Source organism: Prionailurus viverrinus, chromosome B2 (genome assembly GCF_022837055.1).
Source record: "Prionailurus viverrinus isolate Anna chromosome B2, UM_Priviv_1.0, whole genome shotgun sequence".
NCBI lineage: Eukaryota > Metazoa > Chordata > Mammalia > Carnivora > Felidae > Prionailurus > Prionailurus viverrinus.
Genome location: NC_062565.1, coordinates 117256683 through 117280024, shown reverse-complemented (window position 1 = coordinate 117280024; position 23342 = coordinate 117256683). Strand labels below are relative to the sequence as shown.

The following is a 23342-nucleotide window of genomic DNA, read 5'->3' as shown; positions in this document are numbered from 1 at the left end:
GTTAAAGGAAAACAAACAGATTATTCAACAGGATACACTGGGAGAAGTTATTCACTCTGGGAATAATACAAAAAATTACAATCAATTACTGATATTGAAAGTAAAAAGCTTACAGAATTGGCTTGTTTCCGGGCTTGGTTTATCAGTTCCTTTATCTCAGAGATGTTTTTCTTTAGGTTATCCTCAAGTTCCTTGATGGGTTTGAGTTTATCTATTAGACGATCAGCTTCTTGTTCTAGATTTTTCACAGTGGCGTCTGCATCTGCAACTGCATAAACCAAGATTCGTGCACACCACACACACACACACACACACACACACACACACAAATGAAAATAGTAGTATGCTCAATTAAATAATTGAAAGGATTTCATCTTATCCACATGACAAAGCAGGGCCATGACTGTTGAAGCACAGTTTGTGATGGCAAATGGGAATATTCCAGTTGGAGCTTCAAAGCAGAAATGTTAGAGATAGAGGACCAATGCTTTGGCTTTGTGATCAAGGTGAAAGTTAGCATTGAAGGTAGAGAATACGAGGAACTCAATTCGATGATTAATTTCTAGCGTCAGCCAAAAATCTAACCTTTATGGAATAGAATTTCAGTTATGGAATCAAGGAAATGAAAGTGTTTTAAAATGTCATCTCATCTGTCCAAGCCAGAACTGTATTTAAATCAGAGTTCTCACACAAAATTGGTTTTCTTTCTTTTTCTCTCTGTAGTTCTTTGTACATCTTAAAGAGAGAAGCTATCAAAATTCTTCTGAAAACATTGCAATGTTCAACAACCCTCAGACTGAAGGTCTATGTTAAACTTTAATTAAATCTTTCATGCTGCAGTTCATTTTCATTTTGAAGAATAATTGATTATCCTAATCTCTGTATTAGGTTGAACCATATTAAACTGTCATTTTGATAGGTTAAAAAAGGTTGAATATCGACAATTTGAAAAGGGGTTTTAACCCTCAAATAATTGAAGTTTATCACTGATCCAGAGACTTTCTGCATGTGCTTTTTGTAGGAGGGTAAATGACCCATGGAAACCAATTAGTCAATTTCTAGGATGCTGGCAGTCTTACCCAAACCATGTCACTTATTATCTGATTGAGCACGTATTGTTCTTCTTTCTGTCATTGTGACCATGATGAAAAAGTGAAACTACTTAAGGACCAAGGCTGTGCACCCTGCTCGGCTATGAACGATGTACTCTCTAGTGGCCAACGGACCACTGAGAGCTAATCCTCAGGAATGAATCAAACGTGCTCAAAAGGAAGGAAATTATTATTTTCTAAACTAGGTTTTGAATTAAGTATTTTGAACTCATTCATAAATATGAACAATATTGTGACTGATGTTTAAAAAGGACATAGGCCTGTTATTAATTTTAATAGAGTTGCTACATCAAAGCCTGAAATGCAGGTTACTGGCATCAAAGCCCTTGTTATATAATTGCATATTCAACAGAGGCACAGTAACTACTTTGTATTGTATACTTTTAATAAGCCACTTGCCCATGTTTTCTTTCCTTTAATTCTCCAATATTACTCTGATTTTCTACAAATTATTCTAGAATTGAGAAAAATGGCTTAGATTTGGATTCATGGGAAAAAGGAAAAGGGTAAAGCAAAGGACACTTAAGGTTCGTCCAAGAAATGATTCTTTTCTTTGAAGCTTCCAGATTCTAATCAAATGTTTCTAAATGAAATTTGAATTTCCCCACCTCTCTCATTCCCCTCACCCCATCTTCTGAAGCAGATTAAGTCTTTTGGAAATTATCTTCTTGATGGTTTTAAAAATAAATAATCTGTAATAGTGAGTCTGATACTTTCTTGTATAGTAGTTTTTAAAAACTTCTGACTTTCTTCCATAATTATTTCAGCATATAGATTTTAAAATCACCTTTGAAGATAGATTATGATTATGTTTTTCTAGAAAATTATCTATCTCTATTAGGCTCTAAAATTCATCAGCATAGAGTTTTGACAAGTATTCTCTTATGTGTTAAATTCCCCCCCCCCGTACTTTGTTATAGTTCCTTTAGAACTTTGCCTATCTGTGCTTTATCATTCTTGATTAAGCCTGCCAACGATTTAAAATGTTTTATCTTTACATTCCTAAAGATCTACCTCTTGTATTTATCAAGTATATTATTTTTCTCTTTTAATTCACCATTTTTTTCATCTTCTTTCTTTTAATTTTATTTTGTCTAATTTATAGGGTTGATTACCTAAAATGTTCATTTCACTGCTTGTTTACTGAGTTGATCACACTCATTTTCCACTGAGGACAGCCTTGGTCATATTTCCCAGGTTTTGATATGTTGGACTGTACGTTATTTCCTATTCTGAGGTTTTATTTCTGACTTTGAGTTTAAGCTATGAGATGTTTAAGAGAGAATATTATTATATCCCAATAATTTCTCATTTAATAAGATCTAATTCTATTACTTTTATTAGGGGCTTTTCCAAGGATAATTCTCTAGAAGTTGAGACTAATTATTCATTAGGAGGGGGGAATGTGAGCTCCAGGGGAGAAAAGCAATGACAACAACATATATCTGATCTATTTTAATCCTGCTGCAAGGAAGTCATTTGAACTTCAGTGGTGGAATCTGTGTCATGAGAGGCATCACAATTTAGCTCAATTTGTGGAAGAATTCTGTTTTCCACCTTTCTGTTGGTATCATACAGATATTTCACTAATTTCTATAACACAATTGAAAATACTTAATATCAAATACATCCACATGCTAACTTTTTGTAAAGGAATATGTGCTTTTTTTAATGTATCTAGCGTCAATGCTGTGACACTGGAAAGCATAGCCATGTCATGTTAAAGCAATACCCAAACACACTAACATGCAAAGCTGAAGCTTTTGCAATAGGCAATCAAGCATGAAGTTGTTAAAAGCACGCAAGTAAACATATACATACTGATTTCTGCAGGTAATTTCATATGGAAGCAAAACAAAAAGAAATTAGAAAATTCATGAGGAAATATTTTTAGAGATATTACAAAGCAGTGATGATCAAAAAATGGTACTTGTCACAAGTTGTCCTAATAACAAATGCACCCTATTTTAAGTCAAACAAGTGTTATCAAATAAAAATCCACAGATACGTGTCAGTTAGCAGGCTATTGTTCTGAAAGATAGAAGACAGACCCAGTTTAATTAATATCACAGATAACTATCTCTAGATAGAGGGTAGGATCAAAGAGTTAGAGATAAATATTATGAAAAGGCCATATCAGATGAGAATCAATCTGAAGTGGAATGAAATGATCTCTTAAATTTTAAAATAAGTAAAAGAGAATGATATTTACTTTAAAACTAATTTTATTCTTTTTTGAGTGTGTGTGTGCGGGGATATTGTGATTTGGTATGCATTAGAACCATTTATTCAGCTGGCAATGATGTTAAAAAACAGCACCCAAATTAGAGAACATGTAACATCAGTAACAGTGTTTTCGTTATTGCACGGATTAAACATTTTGACACCCAGTGAAAATGTTGGTGTATAAATAGAGGGCTTGTCTCTTGAGAGTATCAAGTACCAAAAACCAGGCGTCTCTTTTGGTGAAATCACAGAGTGAGATAATGTTCTATCACTTCACAGAATGGAAAAAAAAGAATATAAAAATATCCTAATGTTTACTGACTACAGTTTAATAATTTAAATTATCATTATATTAAGTTCTACCACATTTTCTCAGCAAAATCCTTATGAACTTGACATTATTTAATGCAATACACAAAAGATGTGAAGAAATATTCTTGATAAAGTACACAAATACTTAAATTTCCTGAAAATGTTAACTAGAATTTAAATAATGAAATATTAATATTTTGTAATTTTAATGCATTTCAGGCCGATATCATTTTAATATCCTGTTAGACAGGTCTGCTAGTAAGTGTAGTCCTTGGCCTCTATGTTCCAAGGAACTTCACCAACTTGGGGGATACAATTTCCCAAGCACAACTGTGTTTTCAGTTACACTGAAGGATTAAACATGTATTTGGCCAAAAAAAGAACAAAAAAGTATTTGGCATCCCTCTACCAAAAATCATGCAGACTTTGAGAAGTTTAATCTTCTCTGGACTGGGCAAAATGTGGATGAAGAAAGCACTATGCAGAGCCTGGGGACTTGGGTTCTAGTTCTGGAGCCACAGATGCTCTATTCTGGAGCCCAGTCTATGAGGAGAGCAGACAACATCACCGTGGGGTCTCCTCCAGCTCTAAGAGTTATGAGGCTAGGGTACTTTTATAGCGTGAAGAAATGAATGACATGATCAAAGTGAAAAAGGAGATCTTACTGTTCTTCGAAGGATCTTTTACCACAGCATTTGTTTTGGCTATGCTGTCTGCCAGTTGATCGTAATTTTTCTTCAGGCCGTCAAGGTCCTGGTGGAGATCTTTAATCCGTGCCAGCACATGTTTTGCTGTGTCATTGGCTTGTCTCGCTTTGTCCTTAACACCTTGCAGTTTAGCGGCTGTGTCTGCCAGCAGAAGAAGGTGTAAGGAGCAAAACAAAGGGTGTGGGGTTGGTGGCTTACTCCATGCTTGTCAAAGGGAGAAGGTGGCTTGCCGACCTCAGGGACACACACACAAAGGGAAAGGCTGAACTTTGTCTCATTAGGTTATAGCAAATGAAATAAATTTTTAGCTAAATTGAATTTTCTCAGGGACCTTTGCTACGCATATTTGATTAGCTCTTCCGATAGCAGAGTTATTATTCTAAATGTTCATCGTCTAAGGGTACATTGTGATTTGCTGCTGAACTTATTAGACAGAGAAATTTATCCAAGAGTCAGTTTCATCTGCACATTCAGAAGGGGAATGGTGAATGTACTTCAACTTAAAGGTAGAGAGACCTTCTCAGTCCTTTTAGACCATGTGTTTATGTATTTACATTTATTTTTAGCATCGGAAATTTTCTATAAATGTCCTTGCTACTGAAGGACACGACATGCAATCCTGGAAAGTTAGGTTTTTTTAATGTTAAAAAAGTAAAAACAATGAATATCTCCTGTATTATATAAATGTATGCATTAGTTTCCTTGATCATAATTTGTGTAAAAAACATACACTGAAGAAATAGATGACAACTAGTATGTGTAGATTAGTGGTTAAGACCACAGGCTCCAAGAGCCCCTGGGTGACTAAGTTGGTTAAGCATCCAGCTCTTGATCTCAGCTCAGGTCATAATCTCATGGTTCGTGAGTTCAAGCCCCACGTCAGGCTCTGTACTGGCAGTGCAGAGCCTGCTTGGGATTCTCTCTCTCTCCCTCTCTCTACCCCTCCCCCACTTGTGTGTACTCTCTCTCTCTCTCTCTCAAAATAAATAAATAAACTTTAAAGGAAAAAGAAAAAAAAGACTACAGGCTCTGAAGTTAAGCTGTGGGGTTCAAATCTCATATATACCACTTTTAACAAGGGCCTTCAGTAGCTTATTTGTTTCTTAAGTTCCACATATGAGTGAAATCATATGATATTTGTCTTTCTCTGACTTATCTGCTTAGCATAATACCGTGTGTCAGTTTGTCACCTAAAAAATGTGGATAAATCTGTTCACTTTATAGGATTAGTATGAGGATCGCATACACTTAACAAGCATATTGGATAAGCACCCAAGAAATCTTAGCACACTTTGTTATTGTTCTTTCATGATATGAAAAATATAAAGGAGAGTGCTTTTAGGAACTAATACCAAACAGCAACTTCAAGTACTTACAATAGGTAGGAAGATATTACAGACAAGGTTCCATCATTAGTGTTTGAAAGCTGAAACATTTAAGGACTGAACTTTGCGAAGACAGACGTGCTGATGGTTGCCAGAGGGGAAGTTGGTGGGGAGGATGAGCAAAATGGGTGAAGGGTAGTGGGAGGTCTCCCCTTATGTCATGAATAAGTCATAGAAATAAATACACAGTATAAGGGATATAGTCAATGCTACTGTAACACCATTGTATCAGAAAAGACCATAGCTACACTTGTGGTAGCATAACCTATAGCATAACCTATAGAGGAGTTGAATCAGTATGTTGTACACTTGAAAATAATGTAATGATATGCATCAACTATACTCAAAAAAAAATGATGTGCAGAAAGGCTCTCACCTGTTACTGTAGGTACTATAATTATCTACTGTAGGTACTATAATTATCTGCTGCAGCTTTTCAAGAACAGTACTCGTGTGGTTTTATTTTTTCTCATTAATATAAGATTACAAATAATATTATTTCTAATAACAATAGTCTTATTAGGAATAAGATTTCCCGGGCTGACACATGGAAGAAGAGTATAATCACAACATGGCTCTATTTTCTTTTTTTGCAGCATATACCTATGGCTGTCAGCCAGGGTAATAGAGCATAAGACATACCACAGTGTGAAGTATACTTTAATCTCTCATTCTCGCAAAGAAGAATTCATAAGTAAGAAAACCAATATCTAAGTTCCTGACAACAGTCTAAGTGCAGTGTCAGAAAAAATGGTAAACGTTAGAACATTCTTTAAAAGTTCAGGTCAACTGAAGGGCGCCTGGGTGGCTCAGTCGGTTGAGCGTCTGACTTCGGCTCAGGCCATGATCTCACGGTTTGTGAGTTCCAGCCTCGTGTTGGGCTCTGTGCTGACAGCTCAGAGCCTGGAGCCCGCTTCGGATTCTGTGTCTCCCTCTCTCTCTCTGCCCTTCCCTTGCTCATGCTGTCTCTATCTCTCATAAACAAATAAACTTAAAAAAAATTAAAAAAGAAGTTCAGGTCAACTGACACTGAGTGAGGTGTATGGAATGCTTACCGTCAGGAATGGCTGACGACTTTGCCAAAGTGTCATTCAAAGCTCTCAGGAGATCTCCATTTTTAACATCTGCATTTTCTAATCGGGTTATTAAGCCATTCAGATAATCATCATTTTCTGTGGGTAGAAAACAATAAAAAACATGAAATAATTTTAATCATCTTTGAGTTTATACATCTCTGATCTGGATATAGCATTTCAAATTATTTTAATATAAAGCTTATGAAAGGCAGGAGAATTAACTTAATTCTTTTAATTAATTGGCATCTATCAATACATATATTTCAGATCATAATATAAAAGAATGTGTTTATGAAATAACCATTTCACTCTCCAACATGTTTTACAACCATGTTTTTTTCTTGGTATCTGATCTTTCTCTGACTTAATTTGATGATTTTCTATGGAGAAAAAACTTCAAAAGAATCAATCTTTTATTGCATTCATAATGATGCTCTCTTGACATCATTCCCATGAATATAATTATTTTCAAAATTTCATTACCAAAATGGATCATTTGGATTGGCTTTTAAAAATCTCAAATAGTTATGATTGTTAAGTAGAATCTCCCAACTTCAGTAAATATCACATTAATATTTATTTGAAAGAGAAATACAAATCATAGGAATGAAAAAACTTCTAGTACATTTCTGATAAATTGGCATTTCTAACAGAGAAAATAATATTTTATAAACTGCTCTCAAATAGGCTTTCTATAGGTTTTTTTCTTGCTACCTTAGCATGATTGCTTTAACATTAAACAAAAAAAAACCCACTTATTGGAGATAATTTAATATTACAAATGTACATTTTTCAGCTTCTTTCCACTAGTTTTTAACATTGTCCAAACTTTGACTTAGTTTGTATTATAATAGCAACTAAGAGGTTCAGAGTTTGAGTGTAACAATATAAAGGATAAAGTTATGGAATCTTTTAGGAAAAAGAAAATAAAGATCCAATTTGCTGATAGAACAACATAAGTTTCGAAGCTTTGCTTAAATACACATCAATTTGCAAATATATCTTAAGACTGAATCTAAAAAAAAATTTAAAAAATGGAAAAAAAAAGACTGAACCTGTCTTGTTTTTTCTCTAAGCATCATTTATTAGTGAACAGTGTAATTGAATAATGAATGATATGAAATTCTGGGCTTCCTCTAATACTTTTTACCTCTCTGAATGGATAAAGCAGATCATTTCTTAAAATTTTTTTTTTAAATAGTTTTTTATGCCACAATTTTTTTCCCTGGCCAGATGCATGCTAATCGTTTCAAATAGCTCTACAGAAATGCAAAATGTAAATAAAAGGCAGAGTCCTCAATTAAAGAGGAACACTGAGAAAGGACCAGGGAAGAGGGAGTCCCCTCCTGGCCTGGACTGGCAGAGATATTCAGTGACAGTAATGACCGGCAGTCTGTGTGTATGTGTATATGATACAGCAACTTCAAGATATATGTGCTATTACCATCTCCGACTTACAAATGAGGAAATGGAGGCTTAGAGAATTTATGTAAATTTCCTAAATTTGCATGATTAGTAAATGGCAGGGAATTCAAATCCACGTGGTCTTATTCCAGAAATTGTGCTCTTCATGGCCACAGTGTGCTAGGGATTGGTAATCAAAGCCGGGATCCGCAGGGCATGCTAGGTGGTGGCGTTCTTCCCCACCCACACTGGCCTCCTTTCCTTTCACCTCAGCTCTCTTCTCATTTTCTCCTTTGTTGCCTTAAAAAATTGGCCCCAGTTAAAGAAATCTCATGAGCCTCACACAAACACTATGTACAGAATCAAGTTGGAATATTAGAGAAGATTAGCCACGCCTATGTGTGAAATGACAGGCAGATGTACAAAGTGTTCCACATTTTTACAAATAGAAATAATTACCAAATTAAAGTAAAGCACCTAAGATTAGCGCATACAAAGGAAGAGTAAGATATCATTTCTCATTAATCAGGTTGGGAAAAGTTAAATGTCTGATAATACCAAGTGGTTGCAAGAGTGTTGGTGGAAATTCAAATCGATGTTATTTTCTGAAGAACAATTTAATACATTTCTTAGGATTTTAAATAGACCTGTATTTGTCCCAGCAATTGCACTGCCAGAAATTTAGCCTGCAGATATACTTATGAAACCATATTAATGTGTATCTTCCAGAATGTTTGTTAGATCTTTATTTGTAATAGCAAAACAGGAGAAATAGCAAAAATGCTCTGTATTAAGGAACGTTTCTATCACTATGGCAATGGTACATACGTAGTCTTTAAAAAGAATTAGGTGAGTGGGTGCAGATATGAAAGAAAAAAAAAGATCCTTAAGATCTTTCTCATGAAAATGAGCAAGACATACCATAAACATACCAACACATGGATATAAAAACTTGTCAGGGTGGGGTCTGGCGGTGGGTAGGTGGCATAGAACATACCAGAGAACCCTGACAATACTTACAGCAGCAAGGGAGTTGAGGGTGGTGTGAGAAGTGGTATACTAAAACCTTTCATTTTGTACCTGGTCATGCTGATCATATTGCTTTCTTGGTGCAGATATTTCTATTCTTTTATTTAAAAGAATTAAAAAAAAACACAATAAAAAATGACTACAGCAACCTGCACTATGGCAGACCGCTATTGCCAACACACAAAACTGTTGTTTTCATCGTTTTCCTGGTACCTAGCGTGGGCAGGCCAGGTCAGGCCAGACTAAGTCTCACACAACTGTGCCGTAATGGCCTTGATTTGGTTGTATGCATACCCCTCGTAGAGGCAGTGCACCTGACTTCTCCGAGGAACTGAGCAGGCCCCTGTCAGCTGGAGAACAACCCTGGCCTTTACTGGCCTTCATCTGGGAAGAATAGCAAAGGGAAAGGAAGATGAATCAAGGATTCTTAACGATCAGTGCTCTGAATGTGAAAAAGAGGACTGAACATATTAATTAATGACCCACTTCATTTCATGTAAGGGCTTTATAGGCAGATAGATTAAACCACTGTTATACAATAGTAAGGAAGCACAGGCTACAGTTTAATGCATCTGCTTTCAAGCTCCAAGCCAAAGACCTGACGTCACTGAAAAACAAAGCATAAAATATCCCAGCAAAGCATGGTTCTAAAACATCAATGTGTCCATCTCAGTCACTAAGATGTTATTATTTTCAATTCCAGTGCCTCAAAGTATACTTTCCAAGTAATTAGATTTTCTCCTCTGTCAATCATGATTCATCTTTCTTTTTAATACTTCGGTTATTTTCACTGTTTGTACTAAAATAAAATCTTTGGATAGGTCATTGAAAGTCTACTTTCAGAAAGAAAGCCAGTCTGATTGTGACTGTGATAGCTATATGAACCCCTTACAAATAAAGGGCTGCTCTTTTGATATTAACTTGTAAGTCTTCATCAATTAAGGAAATGGAACAGTACAAATTTTATTTCTTAGCTTCTTGATTGGATTTGATTTTTTAAATAATGAAGCATTCAAAATGTTCTGGAAAGCAAGATCTTCATGTACAGTGACAAAAAAACACATTAGTTTAAAGGGCATCACTTGGTTTATACTATTTTGTGCATTCGGAGAGCAAATGCTGGCTGAACAAGCAGGCTAATTATTCCAAAGAAAGACCGATCCGAAGTACATTGTTGCTGCTGTCCCTCAAGTCCAAAGCAGTGATTTTGCTCCTCTGCTTTCTGCACTAGAAAATAAAAATGTGAATATTCTGACCCCACTCTGAATTCTATGTTTCACCTACTTGATTCGGATTCCTTCTTGATGTATCCTTTCTTACATTCTGATCATTTTTTTTTTCCTGAAGTAGTTTCTGGAATTTCTCAAACCCAATCTAAATACTTTATAGCTTCGTCAATAGAATTAGGTGAATAGAAGCTGTGTACAGAAAAGTAGTGCAGATTTCAAAATGGAAAACTTGAGAAATTATACCAATGAAAAGCTCAAAAAATAGGCACTCCAAGGTTGGCTTTAAATGAAAACACATATGAGGCAGAGTGGCTCCATAGGTGACATGCAAGGAAGATTACATTTGGCCCAGTTTGTACTGTAACACGACAGCAGAAATGGAATTATTAATAGTTAAAAGAACACCTAACGCAATTCTTTAGCTGTCATTTCTGAAGAACAAGAAAGGGTCAGATTTGTGATTCCTAGCGACATTTAGAGGATTTCCTCTCATTTCCTCGGCTCTTGAACCCAGTAGCTGTAATCAAGTCATTCCTTCTATTTTCTCTCTAGACACCACACTCACCAAACCTCAAAGGCCATACACACATGCTTTCAGCTCTGGTTCCCCCTTTCTCATCCTGTCCTCACACATGAGAAGACAAATGTCCAGAAATGGGTTTGGCAGAGGCAGAGGTCATAAAGTGAGGGGAAGAAGCAGAGCAGTAAGGGTAGACTGCAAACATTCCGGACAATGTCATTTCCCTTTGTTGCCTGTCAGCTGACATTGTGAGGCAGACATATTCAAAACGAAAATCACAAGACAGAGTTGTAAGTCAGTTCCACTAAGAGTACACATTTACTCGTGTCTCTGAAGCTGTGCTGAATAGGGTTTAGAGTTTAGATTAGAACTGGTGACTTTGAACAATGCTATGCCATATCTTAAAGCTGTAAATGTGATTTCTTTCATCATCAATAATGATCATTTACAAAATTCTAGTCATTAAAAATGTCATGTGGTGCAGTGAAATCCTTATAAGACTTAGAGATGGAAGTTTTGGGTTCAAATGCCAATTCTATCCCTTTTTACATGTATAAATGAGGACAGCACATTTCTTTGTATGACTGATATGAGAAATAAATCTGAGGATATATGAGAAAGTATTGGCTTTATGACAGGCAGTAAATGGTAACAAAATAATTCACATTGGCTTGATAATGGCTTTGATGTATTTGCCAGTTTTCAATAATGTTGAAATAGGTTTCAGCTAAATATAAGACTGCTTTTAAACAGATTTTAATGAAATATTCTATTTGACTATCCAAACTCATTATGTTCTTCAAATGCAATTTTTAGTTTTTATTTATGCACAAGCAAATACCTTGAGAGAATCTCTCATTCATAAGGATGAAATTCACAGAATGACTATTAATTTTCAAGGGGTCTGGTTAAATGGAATCTCTCCTGCCAAGCTACCATCCAGATAACATTTTGCAATGAACCTGATTACCATGATATTTGTCTTATTATGAACTACTACTTTGATGGATCCTTATCACTTTTGATTTGCTTCTTTAAACAAAAATGAAGGAATATCCTCTCTTTAGGATTTCCTTGTAAAAAAAAAATCCATGTCACTTTCATTTGTCACAAATGTGCTTTATGTTTTCTTGTGAAGGCACCTTCTAAGCTAGAGAGCAGATTAATAATGTTTGCAGCATTTTTATGTGTGGTTCTGAAGCAGAAAGGGATCAGCATGGGGTCATGTAAAATATCTTGATTTTGACCTTCCTGGTAATGAGAGATTTCTGCTACCTTGGGTATTCATCCACTTATTCATTTATCAAGCATTTGTTAGAATCATTAAGTGTCACTGTGTCACCTTCTTAACTATGGAAGAAGCTCAGTGTTTTTATCCAGCTATGCGTAAAAGCATAGGCTTTGGAGCCAGACTAATTGTGGGCTAAAGTGTTGGTCCCACTGTACAAATGTGGTATAATTCAAATTGCTGGTGTTTATTCAAATCAAATGATTTTGTTTTATATATGAGAGGTGGCCAGCCTTACTAAATTACATAATATATGATTGTGTTACACAATTTTTAAATTTTATTATATTACATGATATATTTTCTTCTATGAACATTTTAAGAACATTGGAGGTACAGTTTTCCTCAAATCACTTCACTCTTAGTTTTTCACCCACCTATACAGTCCTTTGTCTTCTTAATACTGAGATTTCCAAAAAGTCTGCCCTCTAGGTCAACCTCACAACCCAGGGCAGGAAGCTGAGGCCTTGCAGAAGGACGGGCAGCTGCATAAGGAAGAAAGCTGGGCAAAAGTGAGACCCTGCTTCCTGTCCCTGGCCTCCTGTCACTGACTTGATGAGGTTGCTATGCCAGTCTTCCCACATTTTGTACTTCTATCCCTCCTTCATGATGTTATTCCTATGTTTCCTTTTCCCCAGATGCTGTCACAACTTTGAGATATGTCCGATCTCTGATTGCCTATTTTGCCCAGACATGTATATTAGAGTTCCCGTTCATGGGAACCTCTGAGGTCACTTAATGGGTGGGTCTACAGGGAAGCATATTACTGAGAAACCTTTCCCTTAACTGAAAGGGCCAAATGAGGTCTTGTTCATCATGGGCACAATGCTTGAAAGGCCCTCAGTAAATTTCAGGTGCAACTGAATATGCCCTTCCCCCCACTAAAGAAAGGGCCATAATAGGAAATCTGAGGAGAGGAGGGAAGGGGTCCTTGTGTGGTGGCAGGATATCCAAAGACTTAAGATACCAAAATAGAGGCAAATCCTCTCTTCAGCCAGTGTAACAAGAAACCAAAATGACCAGACATTAAAACACACTTATGGTACCTCTAGGACAAGCTCTGAAGCCCGACTGTGAGCCTGCTCATTTTGTTTTGGCCAGCAAGGTATTCTAGAAGAAATTGAATTAGAATACCTTCAAGTAAGGCAAGTACTGTCTGGTCCAACAATTCCTACTTGTCCATATCTGCCACTACTTTGTCACTTTACATTTGAACTTCTACACCAAGTCCAACCTGATTTCATTATCTTGATTTTCTCTATTCACACTCCCAAGGAGGAACTACAGCTCTGTATGAAAACTCAGCAATTTCTATGGGAAAAGGTTGTTTTGTTCTTCAGACTATGGGAGACTAGGGGATCCAGGCTCAATTTCATCGATTTAATCCAAGAATTGTTTTTTTTTGTCAATGGAACAGATTTTGTCTTTCATATGCCTATCTTTAGAAAGGCTGATTTTGGCAAATGGTAGTATGTGAATTCAAAGGCGGTACATGTTTAGTAATGAAAGAATGCTTTGGACAAAATTTAACTCCTGCATCATACTTTGGTTTTACAGCACTACAGCATTTCTGTTTATTCTTTTTTTTTTCTAATCTAAAATAACATTGTAGAATCTTACCAGGTTAGTAATTACAACTGTATTACATTCATGAAGGGAGAACTTTTCTGATATACTTGTCTGGACTGAAAGCCCAAGTGTTAGGAGGATCAGAGCATAGAAGAAAAATATTGATTAATTTGATAAAAGTTCACGTTTGGGATAATTTTGTTACTGTTCTTTGTGCTGGACAGTACTATGCGTCATGCAGTTCACCGAATCAATATGTCTGCGTTTGGGAATAGATCTTTTTATTTCATATGAGTGTCATCCAGTTTATAGAAATGTTATCTATTCACTCATAAGTGGTTGATGTCACTTATTTGTATGAATACAAAAATTAAGGATAAATTAAGAAGTAAATAATATTGAAAACTTACTCTATGTAAGATAAGGTATATAAGTATATAATTGTAAAATATTAGTATTCTCAACCTTGTAATATACCATCCTTGACTTCATTCCTTGCCTTATACACATTCCATGAGAACTTAACTGGCTATTTTATTGACAAAATCTCTTGTCAATCTGCAAAGTAGTGTTAATTCACCTGCTGTTATTAATTCATCTTCTAACTCTTCTCGATCATCAATATGTCCCAAGTTCCATATCCATCAAGGAAATGATTTTTACCTCCATAGACATTCAATCAGTGTAGACTGGTTTCCAATTTCAACTGTGTACAAGGGCAAATTTACTTATAACAAATGTATATTCAAAAATTTAAAAGCAAAACAAATTGCTCCTGGCAAGTTCAGACTCCCTCCAGGCAAGGGCAGCATGAAAATGGCAGGGAGAAGCACTAAGTCATTTGTGACTAAAGCACGGACTAACCGGATTGTACCAAATTGAACCAAGTAACAAATTAGAAATACAGAGGGTATACTGGCCTCCCCATTTTTATTCCTTCTCACTCCAGGCACCAGAGAAAGGGAAATGACTAAATCTCGATTTTAATAGCTGCTGTCAAGAGTTTTGCTCTGTAGGGCCTATTTCAGCAGTTCCTGGTGGTAATATATGGCATTTCTCTGATTAACAGCCATTTTATAACTTGTGTAATTGGCCACAAATCAGGGGAATGTCATAATGTAGCAAGAAAACATTCCCATCTCCGTCAGAGCCTTGGCTTGGATTTTTGGAGAAATTATTACAGGAGTAGTTTGTGGGTTTTCATTACTTTAAATAATGTACTACCTGAAGTACAAAAAAAGACATTTAAACTAATGAACATTTCTGTCTCCTAGCCCTTTCTACTATGCCTGTCTTTAGACTTCTTTTTTGTTTTTAGGAAAAAAAAATACTCTAAAGATTGAATTATTTCTTCATTTTTATAACACCAGTATTTTTAGGAAAACAGAGGGAAGGGCAGGGTTGGGAGTGAGGTGCGGTGACTCAGGCATTCATCTCAGGAGTAAAATTCAAAAGGGCACTTTAATCAAATGAAAAATATTTTGATGTAATATTTTAAAAATTAAAACTAATTCAAAGAAGATCTATGATACACAAAATATTAAACTTTGAAATCACAAAGGATCTGACCCCCCACTTGCATGACCTAACCTCACTCACTTCACCTTAATCCTAGCTCTGAGCAAAGGTATTGGATGGGAAAGAGTGGCCACAAAGTAATGAGGTCAATTCAACTTGTCCAAAAGGAAAATAGGTTTGGATTCTATTGTTACTCTTCAGGTTAGGATAAGAGCAAGTCCTACATAGAACTACACAGAACTATGTTTATAGAGGTTTCTTTCACCTGTGATACACAGTCCAAATTATACAGTACCATGTATAATGCAGGCAGGAGTTGTAATTTCCTACTGGCCTCTATTAGAGACAATGGACAATTAGTTTAAAGCATGACAAATGTAAATGCTTATAAAACCTCTTTTGTTTCGAAGGTTAGTAAAGACGAGTACCATTCTTCTTAAATATTTTTTTTCGAATATATGTTTATTTCCTGATTTGAGCTAGTCACGGTGATATTATACACCAGAAATGCAAAGTTAAGAAGAAGAGACCGTGTCTGTCCTCAAGAAGATGGGATATAAGTACAAGGTTGCTGTGGGCTGACAAGTCTATAATAAAGTAGGCAGTGAGAAGGGGCATGTAGTTCAGATGGAGTGTCTAGTTGCCTGGAAATGATGACATTTGAGCTTAATTTTGAAGCTCTGGTGGAAGGTAATTAAATGAAAAAGAACGAAAGGTGGTGAAGCATTCCAAAGAGAAGGATCGATACTCTGAAATGTGGAGGCTTGGAATGGTAGTATATTTTGGAAGGACTGTGAGTATTTCAGTAAGGTTGGGGACATGCATGCAAGCCAGAAAATGGTAAGGAATGAGATGGCAGAGAGAAACGGGAGGCAACTGAAAAAAAAACAGGAGATATTTGAATGAAATAATAAATATAATAGCTTACCTAGAGAGCAGCTATATTGAGTAATACATTTTTAATGCAAAGCCCATAATGTACTGAAGTAGATATTTTATGTACTTTGATGACTGAATTAAGAATAAAACACAAGAAAAATGTACTTAAAAAGCATGAAAACTTTTCGGGAAATGTGACCACTATCAAATTGAGTTTCGTAAGGACATTCATATGATGTCTAATTCATTCCTTTGTGACTATTATTTCTGAAGCCAAAACAAGTGGGATTTAGTACTCTTAAACACTTGTTATGCTTTAATTTAAAAGTCACTACTCTGGGGCGTCTGGGTAGCTCAGTCAGTTAAGCTCAGTCAGTTATCTCAGCTCAGGTCATGATCTCATAGTCATGAGATCGAGTCCCATGTGGGGCTCTGTGCTGAGTGTGGAGCCTGCTTGGAATTTTCTCTCTCTTTCTCTCTCCTTCCCTCCCTCTCCCTCTGCCCCTCTCTTGCTCACACACTCTTTCCTTCCTTTCTCTCTCTCTAAAAAATGATAAATTAATTTTTAAAAAGTTACTATACTTTAGATATAGGCAATATGATGTTATGTAAATTAGGTTAAAAATTATGAAATATTGCCCAGTGCAAAATGAGATATGATGTCAAAATACTGAAAAGCTGAATTAAATCCAGATAATAAAAATAATCATAAAAATCATGTGAAATAATTTCACTTTTCCAATAGTGTGACAAAATATCCTACCAATTAGAAATATAATTATTTCTTGGGTTGGCTCTTGGGTTGGCTCAGTGGGTTAAGCGGCTGACTCTTGATTTTGGTTCAGGTCATGATCTCATGGTTTTTGAGGTAGAACCTGGCATTGTGCTCTGTGCTGACAGCATAGAGCCTGTTTGGGATTCTCTCTCCCTCTCTCTCTTTGTGTCCCCTCCCCCCACTCACATGTGTGTGCGTGCGCTCTCTCTCTCTCTCAAAATAAACATTAAAAAAACAAACTACAATTAATCTGAAAATAATAATAAAGAGAGGTCATACTAACCTTTGACATCGTTTGCTAACTTCTTGGCTTCATTAAGAACCCCAAAGCTTTTCTGAAGAGAACCTTTGGCACCTTCCTTTAATGAACCCTGAGGACCTGTTGCCTGTGGACAGAGAAAGAATGTCACATATCAACAACCACAGAATTATGGAGTAGACATATCTGGCCGGCAGCAGTATACAGATTTACTTCCAGGGAGGCCTTCTGGGCTACAGAATTATAAATTAGCACATATTGGTGATTAAAGTCAGGAGGCTATTGGGAGAGAGAAGAAGAGCTAGAACAGAACCCTCAGGAATCCTAACATGTGAGGGGCAGGTTCAGAAAGTGGAGCTGGCAAGGTACCTGGGATACCAGAGTGAAAGAGAAACCAGGAGAGCATGATACTATGGAAGTCAGGAGATGCAGAGGTGGCTCAAAGCATGATGGTTGGCAGTGTTGCAAGGATATAATTGGTCCGAATTAAATGCTATACAATAGTTGAGCAGATGAATAACTGGACACATCTACTGACTTAATCCCTAATCACATTTTACTTGAGTTGTGTGGTAAGGGGGGGGGGCAGTTCTTATCTCCTTCAAATGAGGAAGAAGACCACTCCCTTTAAAAACACATCTCCAAGTTCTACAGCAAAACAAAGTCTTCTAAATAACAATCTCTGAGCTAAAATCATCTCCTAGCAAAGATGTATTTGTTGAGGCTTGACTTAAAAGAGATGACAAAAAGATAGCAGCATGATATGGGAAAAGGATCGTTTAACCTAATGTCTAGTTATCTGTCTTAATAGTGTTTGTTCCTTAGCAATCATCACATAATACACATATATCATCACATAATACATTTATACCAAGAGATAAATCAAATAGGATCTTATGTGTAAAGTTTAAATTGGAAAAGTATTTCAGGAAGCAGAAGAGCTAGAGAATGCTAAATATACTTACTGTTGAAGTTATAAAGCTAATTCAGGTTATCCTAGACCTAACACTCTTAAAAGATACCTGCAAGTGCCTCAGTAACGTGTTTTTGTTTGTTTGTTTTTAAATCAGTCACATTATTTGAGCATTAAACTAGGAAAGATCACAGAACTTGATACTGTTGTGGTAAAATTTACTTTCAGGTATTCTCCTAACAAACTTTAATTTAATCTAAATGAATCAGTCAGAGAAAGAGAAATGCCATTATGACTTCATTCATATGTGGAATTTAAGAAACAGAACAGATGAACATAGGGAAAGGAAAAAAGAAGAGAGGGCGGCAAACCATAAGAAACTCTTAATTACGGAGAACAAATTGAGGGTTGATGGAGGGAGGTTAGCAGGGGATGGGCTAAATGGACAATGGGTATTAAGGAGAGCACTTCATTGTGATGAATCACTAAGTTCTACTCCTGAAAATAATATTACACTATTATGTTAACTCAAATTTAAATAAAAACTTGAGGGGCACCTGGGTAGCTCAGTTGGTTGAGTATTTGACTCTTAATTTTGTCTCAGGTCATGATTTCAGGGTTCTGGGATCAAGCTCGGTATCGGGGCTCAGTGTGGAGCTTGCTTAAGATTCTCTCTTTCTCTCCCTCTGCCCTTCTCCCCTGCTAGCACTCTCTCTCTCTCTAAAATAAAAAATATATATATATAAAATTTAAAAACCCAAACTTGAAACATTGATAAAAATAAAAAAAAATAATCTGTTCACAGAACAGGTATCTACAAAAGGACATATTGGATACATCTATGTAAATAAAAAGGGAAATGGTGCATATATATCTAGCACTTGCATAAAGAGATTTCTGATAACACCAGAAAATTATTCTATGGAAAATGGACAGTCTCTTCAACTGAGAACACAGAAATTCTTAGGCCTATAATTTCCCTTGGGAATTAGATACAGTAACATCATATAGTTTCATTTATTAAAAAAAAAATAAAAAAGGTAAGTGCATCAACATAAGTGGCACAAATCCAGTATACTTTACTCAAAAAAAAATAAGTCTTAGTTCTTTACTAAGGTCCTATATTTGTTCCAAACTTACATTCCATTCTTACTCCCTTGGTTACAGGTTTTCTGGATCAAAACAGATCAGAGAAAGGAAATTACAAAAAAAGAAGGATGAAGATTCTCTAAATAGGCACATGAAAACAGCAGAAGTGACAGCTGACAATCTGTCTGACAATAGGAAGAAGAAGTTATCAAGTAGAGAAAAAAATGAAAGGCTCCGAAGTCCAAATCAATTTGGATAGGGATAAAGTAGGTTTCAGTAGCTGCCCGTGTAATTGTAGTAAAATAACCAATGTTGATAATGATGATCCTGAGTCATCCAGATCATATGGGTCACTCATAGCACTAGACAAAAATAGACCAAGATAGAAAGGAAGGAAGGAAAGAAGGAAACAGCTTTCCCTGCAGCCTTGAGATGTGAATGTCTTTCTACAAGAATATAATCTGGCAAGCATTTAACAACCAAAATTTTAAAGCTAATCTTGGATATGCAAAGTGAGGCATGGGGGTAAAGGAAGGAGAGAAAGTTGATTTGCTGCACATAAGAAAATTAATGAAATGAGGTAAGAGAAAAGAGGGGAAGAATCAGACAACATGGAAAGAGGCTAAAGTTTGAGCTGTGAGGGACTATGGATAGTGGTGACCAGTCTTCATTTTTTTCTACCCTTTTACAGATTTCAACAGTTTTATTAAGGGATAAACTTCACATATTTAAAATTTACAGTTTGATAAGTTTTGACATATATACACCCATGAAACCATCAGGACAATCAAGGTAGAGAAACCATCCATTTCCTCTTGACTTCTCCCTTGCACCCCTCCTTGACTTCCTCTCAACTCTACACAAACACTGCTTCTCCTTTCCATCACTGTTCGTTTGCATTTAATAAAATATTACATAAGTGGACTCATCTAGCTTGTTCTTTTTTGTTTGGCTTCTTTCACTCAGCATAATTATTTCAACATTTGTCCATGCTGTGTATCAATATGTGATCCTTTAAAAATTAAATGGATATGCCCTAATCTATTCATTCACCTCTTGTTGGACATTTGGGCTATCTCCAACATTGACCATTCTAAATTGAGTTTCTAGGAGCATTTGTGTACAAGTCTTTACATGAACATATGCCTTCATTTCTCCTGGGATGAATACCTAGAAGTGGAGTAGTTAGATGATATGGCAGTATGTTTCAGTTTTTGAGAAACTACTACCCTGTTTTCCAAATTATTCGTGCTACTTTAAATTCCCACCAGCAGAGTTAAATTTATCTACATCCTTGCTAATAATACTTGATGTAGTCAGTCATTTTAAGTTTTAGACATGCTATGGATGTGTATATCATTTTGGTTTTAATTTGCATTTTCTTTGTGACTAATAATGTTGAACACCTTTTAATATACTTATTCCATCTGTTTAAATCTTTTGCGCATTTTTTTATTGGGTTATTTGTTGTTACTGAGTTTTGAAAGATATCAATGCATACTTTGAATACAAATCCTTTATCAGATAATATACTTTGCAAATATATATTCCCTTAGTTTGTATCTTAACACATGCTTAGATTTGAATTGTAATAATTTCGTCAAGAATTTTTACATCTATATTTATAAGGGATATTGATATATATATATTTGGTAATGTCTTTGTCTCATTTGTACTAGAGTGATACTGGCCTCATGGAATGAGGTGGGACATGGTTTATTCTCTTCAGTTCTCTGAAGAATTTATTACTTCTTCCTTAAATGCTTCATGGAATTCACTAGTGAAGTCATTTGGAGCTGAATTGTGTGTGTGTGTGTGCGTGTGTGTGTGTGTGTGTGTGTGTGTGTATGTGTGTGTGTAAGGTTTTTAAGTACAAATTCAATTCTTTAATGGACTTTCTTTTTTTTCTTTTTCAACATTTATTTATTTTTGGGATAGAGAGAGACAGAGCATGAACGGGGGAGGGGCAGAGAGAGAGGGAGACACAGAATCGGAAACAGGCTCCAGGTTCTGAGCCATCAGCCCAGAGCCTGACGCGGGGCTCGAACTCACGGAGCGCGAGATCGTGACCTGGCTGAAGTCGGACGCTTAACCGACTGCGCCACCCAGGCGCCCCTCTTTAATGGACTTTCAAGTTATTTATTTGTAAATGAATTTTGGTTGTTTGTAATTTTCATGGAATCTGTCCATTTCATTCAAACTGTTGGATTTCTGGCATAAAGTTGTGTATTACTGTCTGAAGAAGTTTTAATGACTTTACCTCTTTATTCCTGATATCAGATACTGATTTTTTTTTCTGATCAGTCTGATTATCAACATATTTATCTTCCACTGAACCCTGGTACCTTTAGCCAGCAACATGACTACAACCTGACTGAAGTCCATCTGTTGATAGACTTCCCTGCTACTAATTTCTTATCTTCTTGCATTAATGAATATGACCTCCCTTTTGCTCCAAAGCATCTTGTCTTTCCTGCTTTTCAGGAAGCCAATGATTTCTTCCTGGGTTTTCTGTCAACCACTCCTTGCTCAGGTAAGGAAAAGAAAGGCAAGGAGGCAGGACATTTTGATGTGTGGAGAGCTGGAAAAGTATTTCATTTGCAAAGGCCTGGAGAGTTTATGAAGGGCAGTATGAAGAAGTAAAGCTGTTAGGTTAGGGTCCATTTCTGGAAAGCTTGAATATCAGGCTAAAAACACTGAGCAATAAGCAACGTGGAGTCATTGAAAGTTTCTGAGTAGAGTGTATGGTCAGAGCCTTAGCCCCAGAAGGTGAACTGGGAGGGTTTTTGGGAGAAAAAAGAGACACCGGTTGGCTATTATGATAGTATAGGCTAGAGAAAAGGGAATTGTAACCTTAGGCAAGGGCAGTGGAAATGAGAGTTTGGGTTCAAGGGATGTGGAGGAATAAGATAGGTTTCAGTGTTTCAAGAAGCACTCCAAAATATTAAAGTAGAGGACTGATGGCATACAACTGTCAGTTATAAACAGTATATCAACCACCCAGGTTTAAGAGACAAGCCTTCCATATGATAACAGAATGAAAAATACTAACATGTTATGGATGAACGGAATTGTTTCAACTCATTGGAATTTGAAGAGTTCCTTTTCCAACATTGCTTAGTAAGTCACCGAAGCACATCGACAATATCAGGACAGGTGATGAAGCAGCATTTTCCAAGCTAATTATACTTCATACATATTCATAAGCATTGCATCTGAGTTTCTGAGCTGTGTCTACGGCATATGTGAAGTATAAATGAGGTTCTTAGAGTTGCACGATATGTGTTTCTTGCTTTTTAGAAACTGTATTTTTATAAATAAGTTCTTTCTCTGTGTGTGCATATATATATTATATAAAATGTTTATTATAATATACACAATAAAATATGTGTAGGTTGCTGCGTGTTTTTATTAATAAGTATTTATAGAAAACATGAGCTAATTTAAGAGATTATTAGAGAAGGAAAGATACAGGGAAAAAAGAAACAATAATGTCTATAAAGATTTTACAAAGGATTTTGCACTTAATTGGCTTTTGATACATGTTAGTTTTCTTCTTCCTATTATCTGTTAAATATTCATAGTGACTCTTGATGAAGTATCATGTCACTGATTAATAGATGAAGGAACTGATTTACCAAAAGAAAGTTTTTAGCTGTCTCAAACACCTGAATAAGCTCTGTTTATTCAAATATGGAGAGACTGCCTTGCTTACTGGAACTGTAGTGGAGAACAATCAAAAAATCCCTTATAAAGAAAGTGATTCTTACCATAATGGAGCATGGAAATATCACAATGTTTTGTTGTCAGAAGAGGCTCTATTAGGAGAAGAAGATGTGAGTATGGGACCTGAAGTTAAGCTTATCAGGATGGTATACTGCATCCCAGTGATGTATTATTTCAAAGGCAAATTTGAAAGTTATTGTTTATATTACCTTCTATGTTATACTTTTATTATTTTTCTAAATGGTTCTCAAATAATTTTATTTCTCTCTCTCTCTCTCTCTCTCTCTCTGAATTCATTGAAAGAGTTGGCTCTAAAGACAGATGTA

At 35.9% G+C, this 23342-nt stretch overlaps 1 protein-coding gene across 3 annotated transcripts in view; it reads right to left on the bottom strand.

Moving 5' to 3' along the window:
• Positions 1-23342, bottom strand: part of LAMA2 (laminin subunit alpha 2) — a 614868-nt gene that overhangs the window by 77271 nt on the left and 514255 nt on the right. For 2 of the 3 annotated variants that reach the window (XM_047859508.1, XM_047859510.1), the window contains exons 41-45: positions 17313-17415; positions 6798-6914; positions 4316-4498; positions 2934-2939; positions 114-268 (exon numbers count right to left, since the gene is read on the bottom strand). In XM_047859508.1, the coding sequence (XP_047715464.1) occupies positions 114-268; positions 2934-2939; positions 4316-4498; positions 6798-6914; positions 17313-17415 (564 nt within the window). The remainder of the gene's footprint in view (positions 1-113; positions 269-2933; positions 2940-4315; positions 4499-6797; positions 6915-17312; positions 17416-23342) is intronic. The other variant, XM_047859509.1, reaches the window with a different exon arrangement.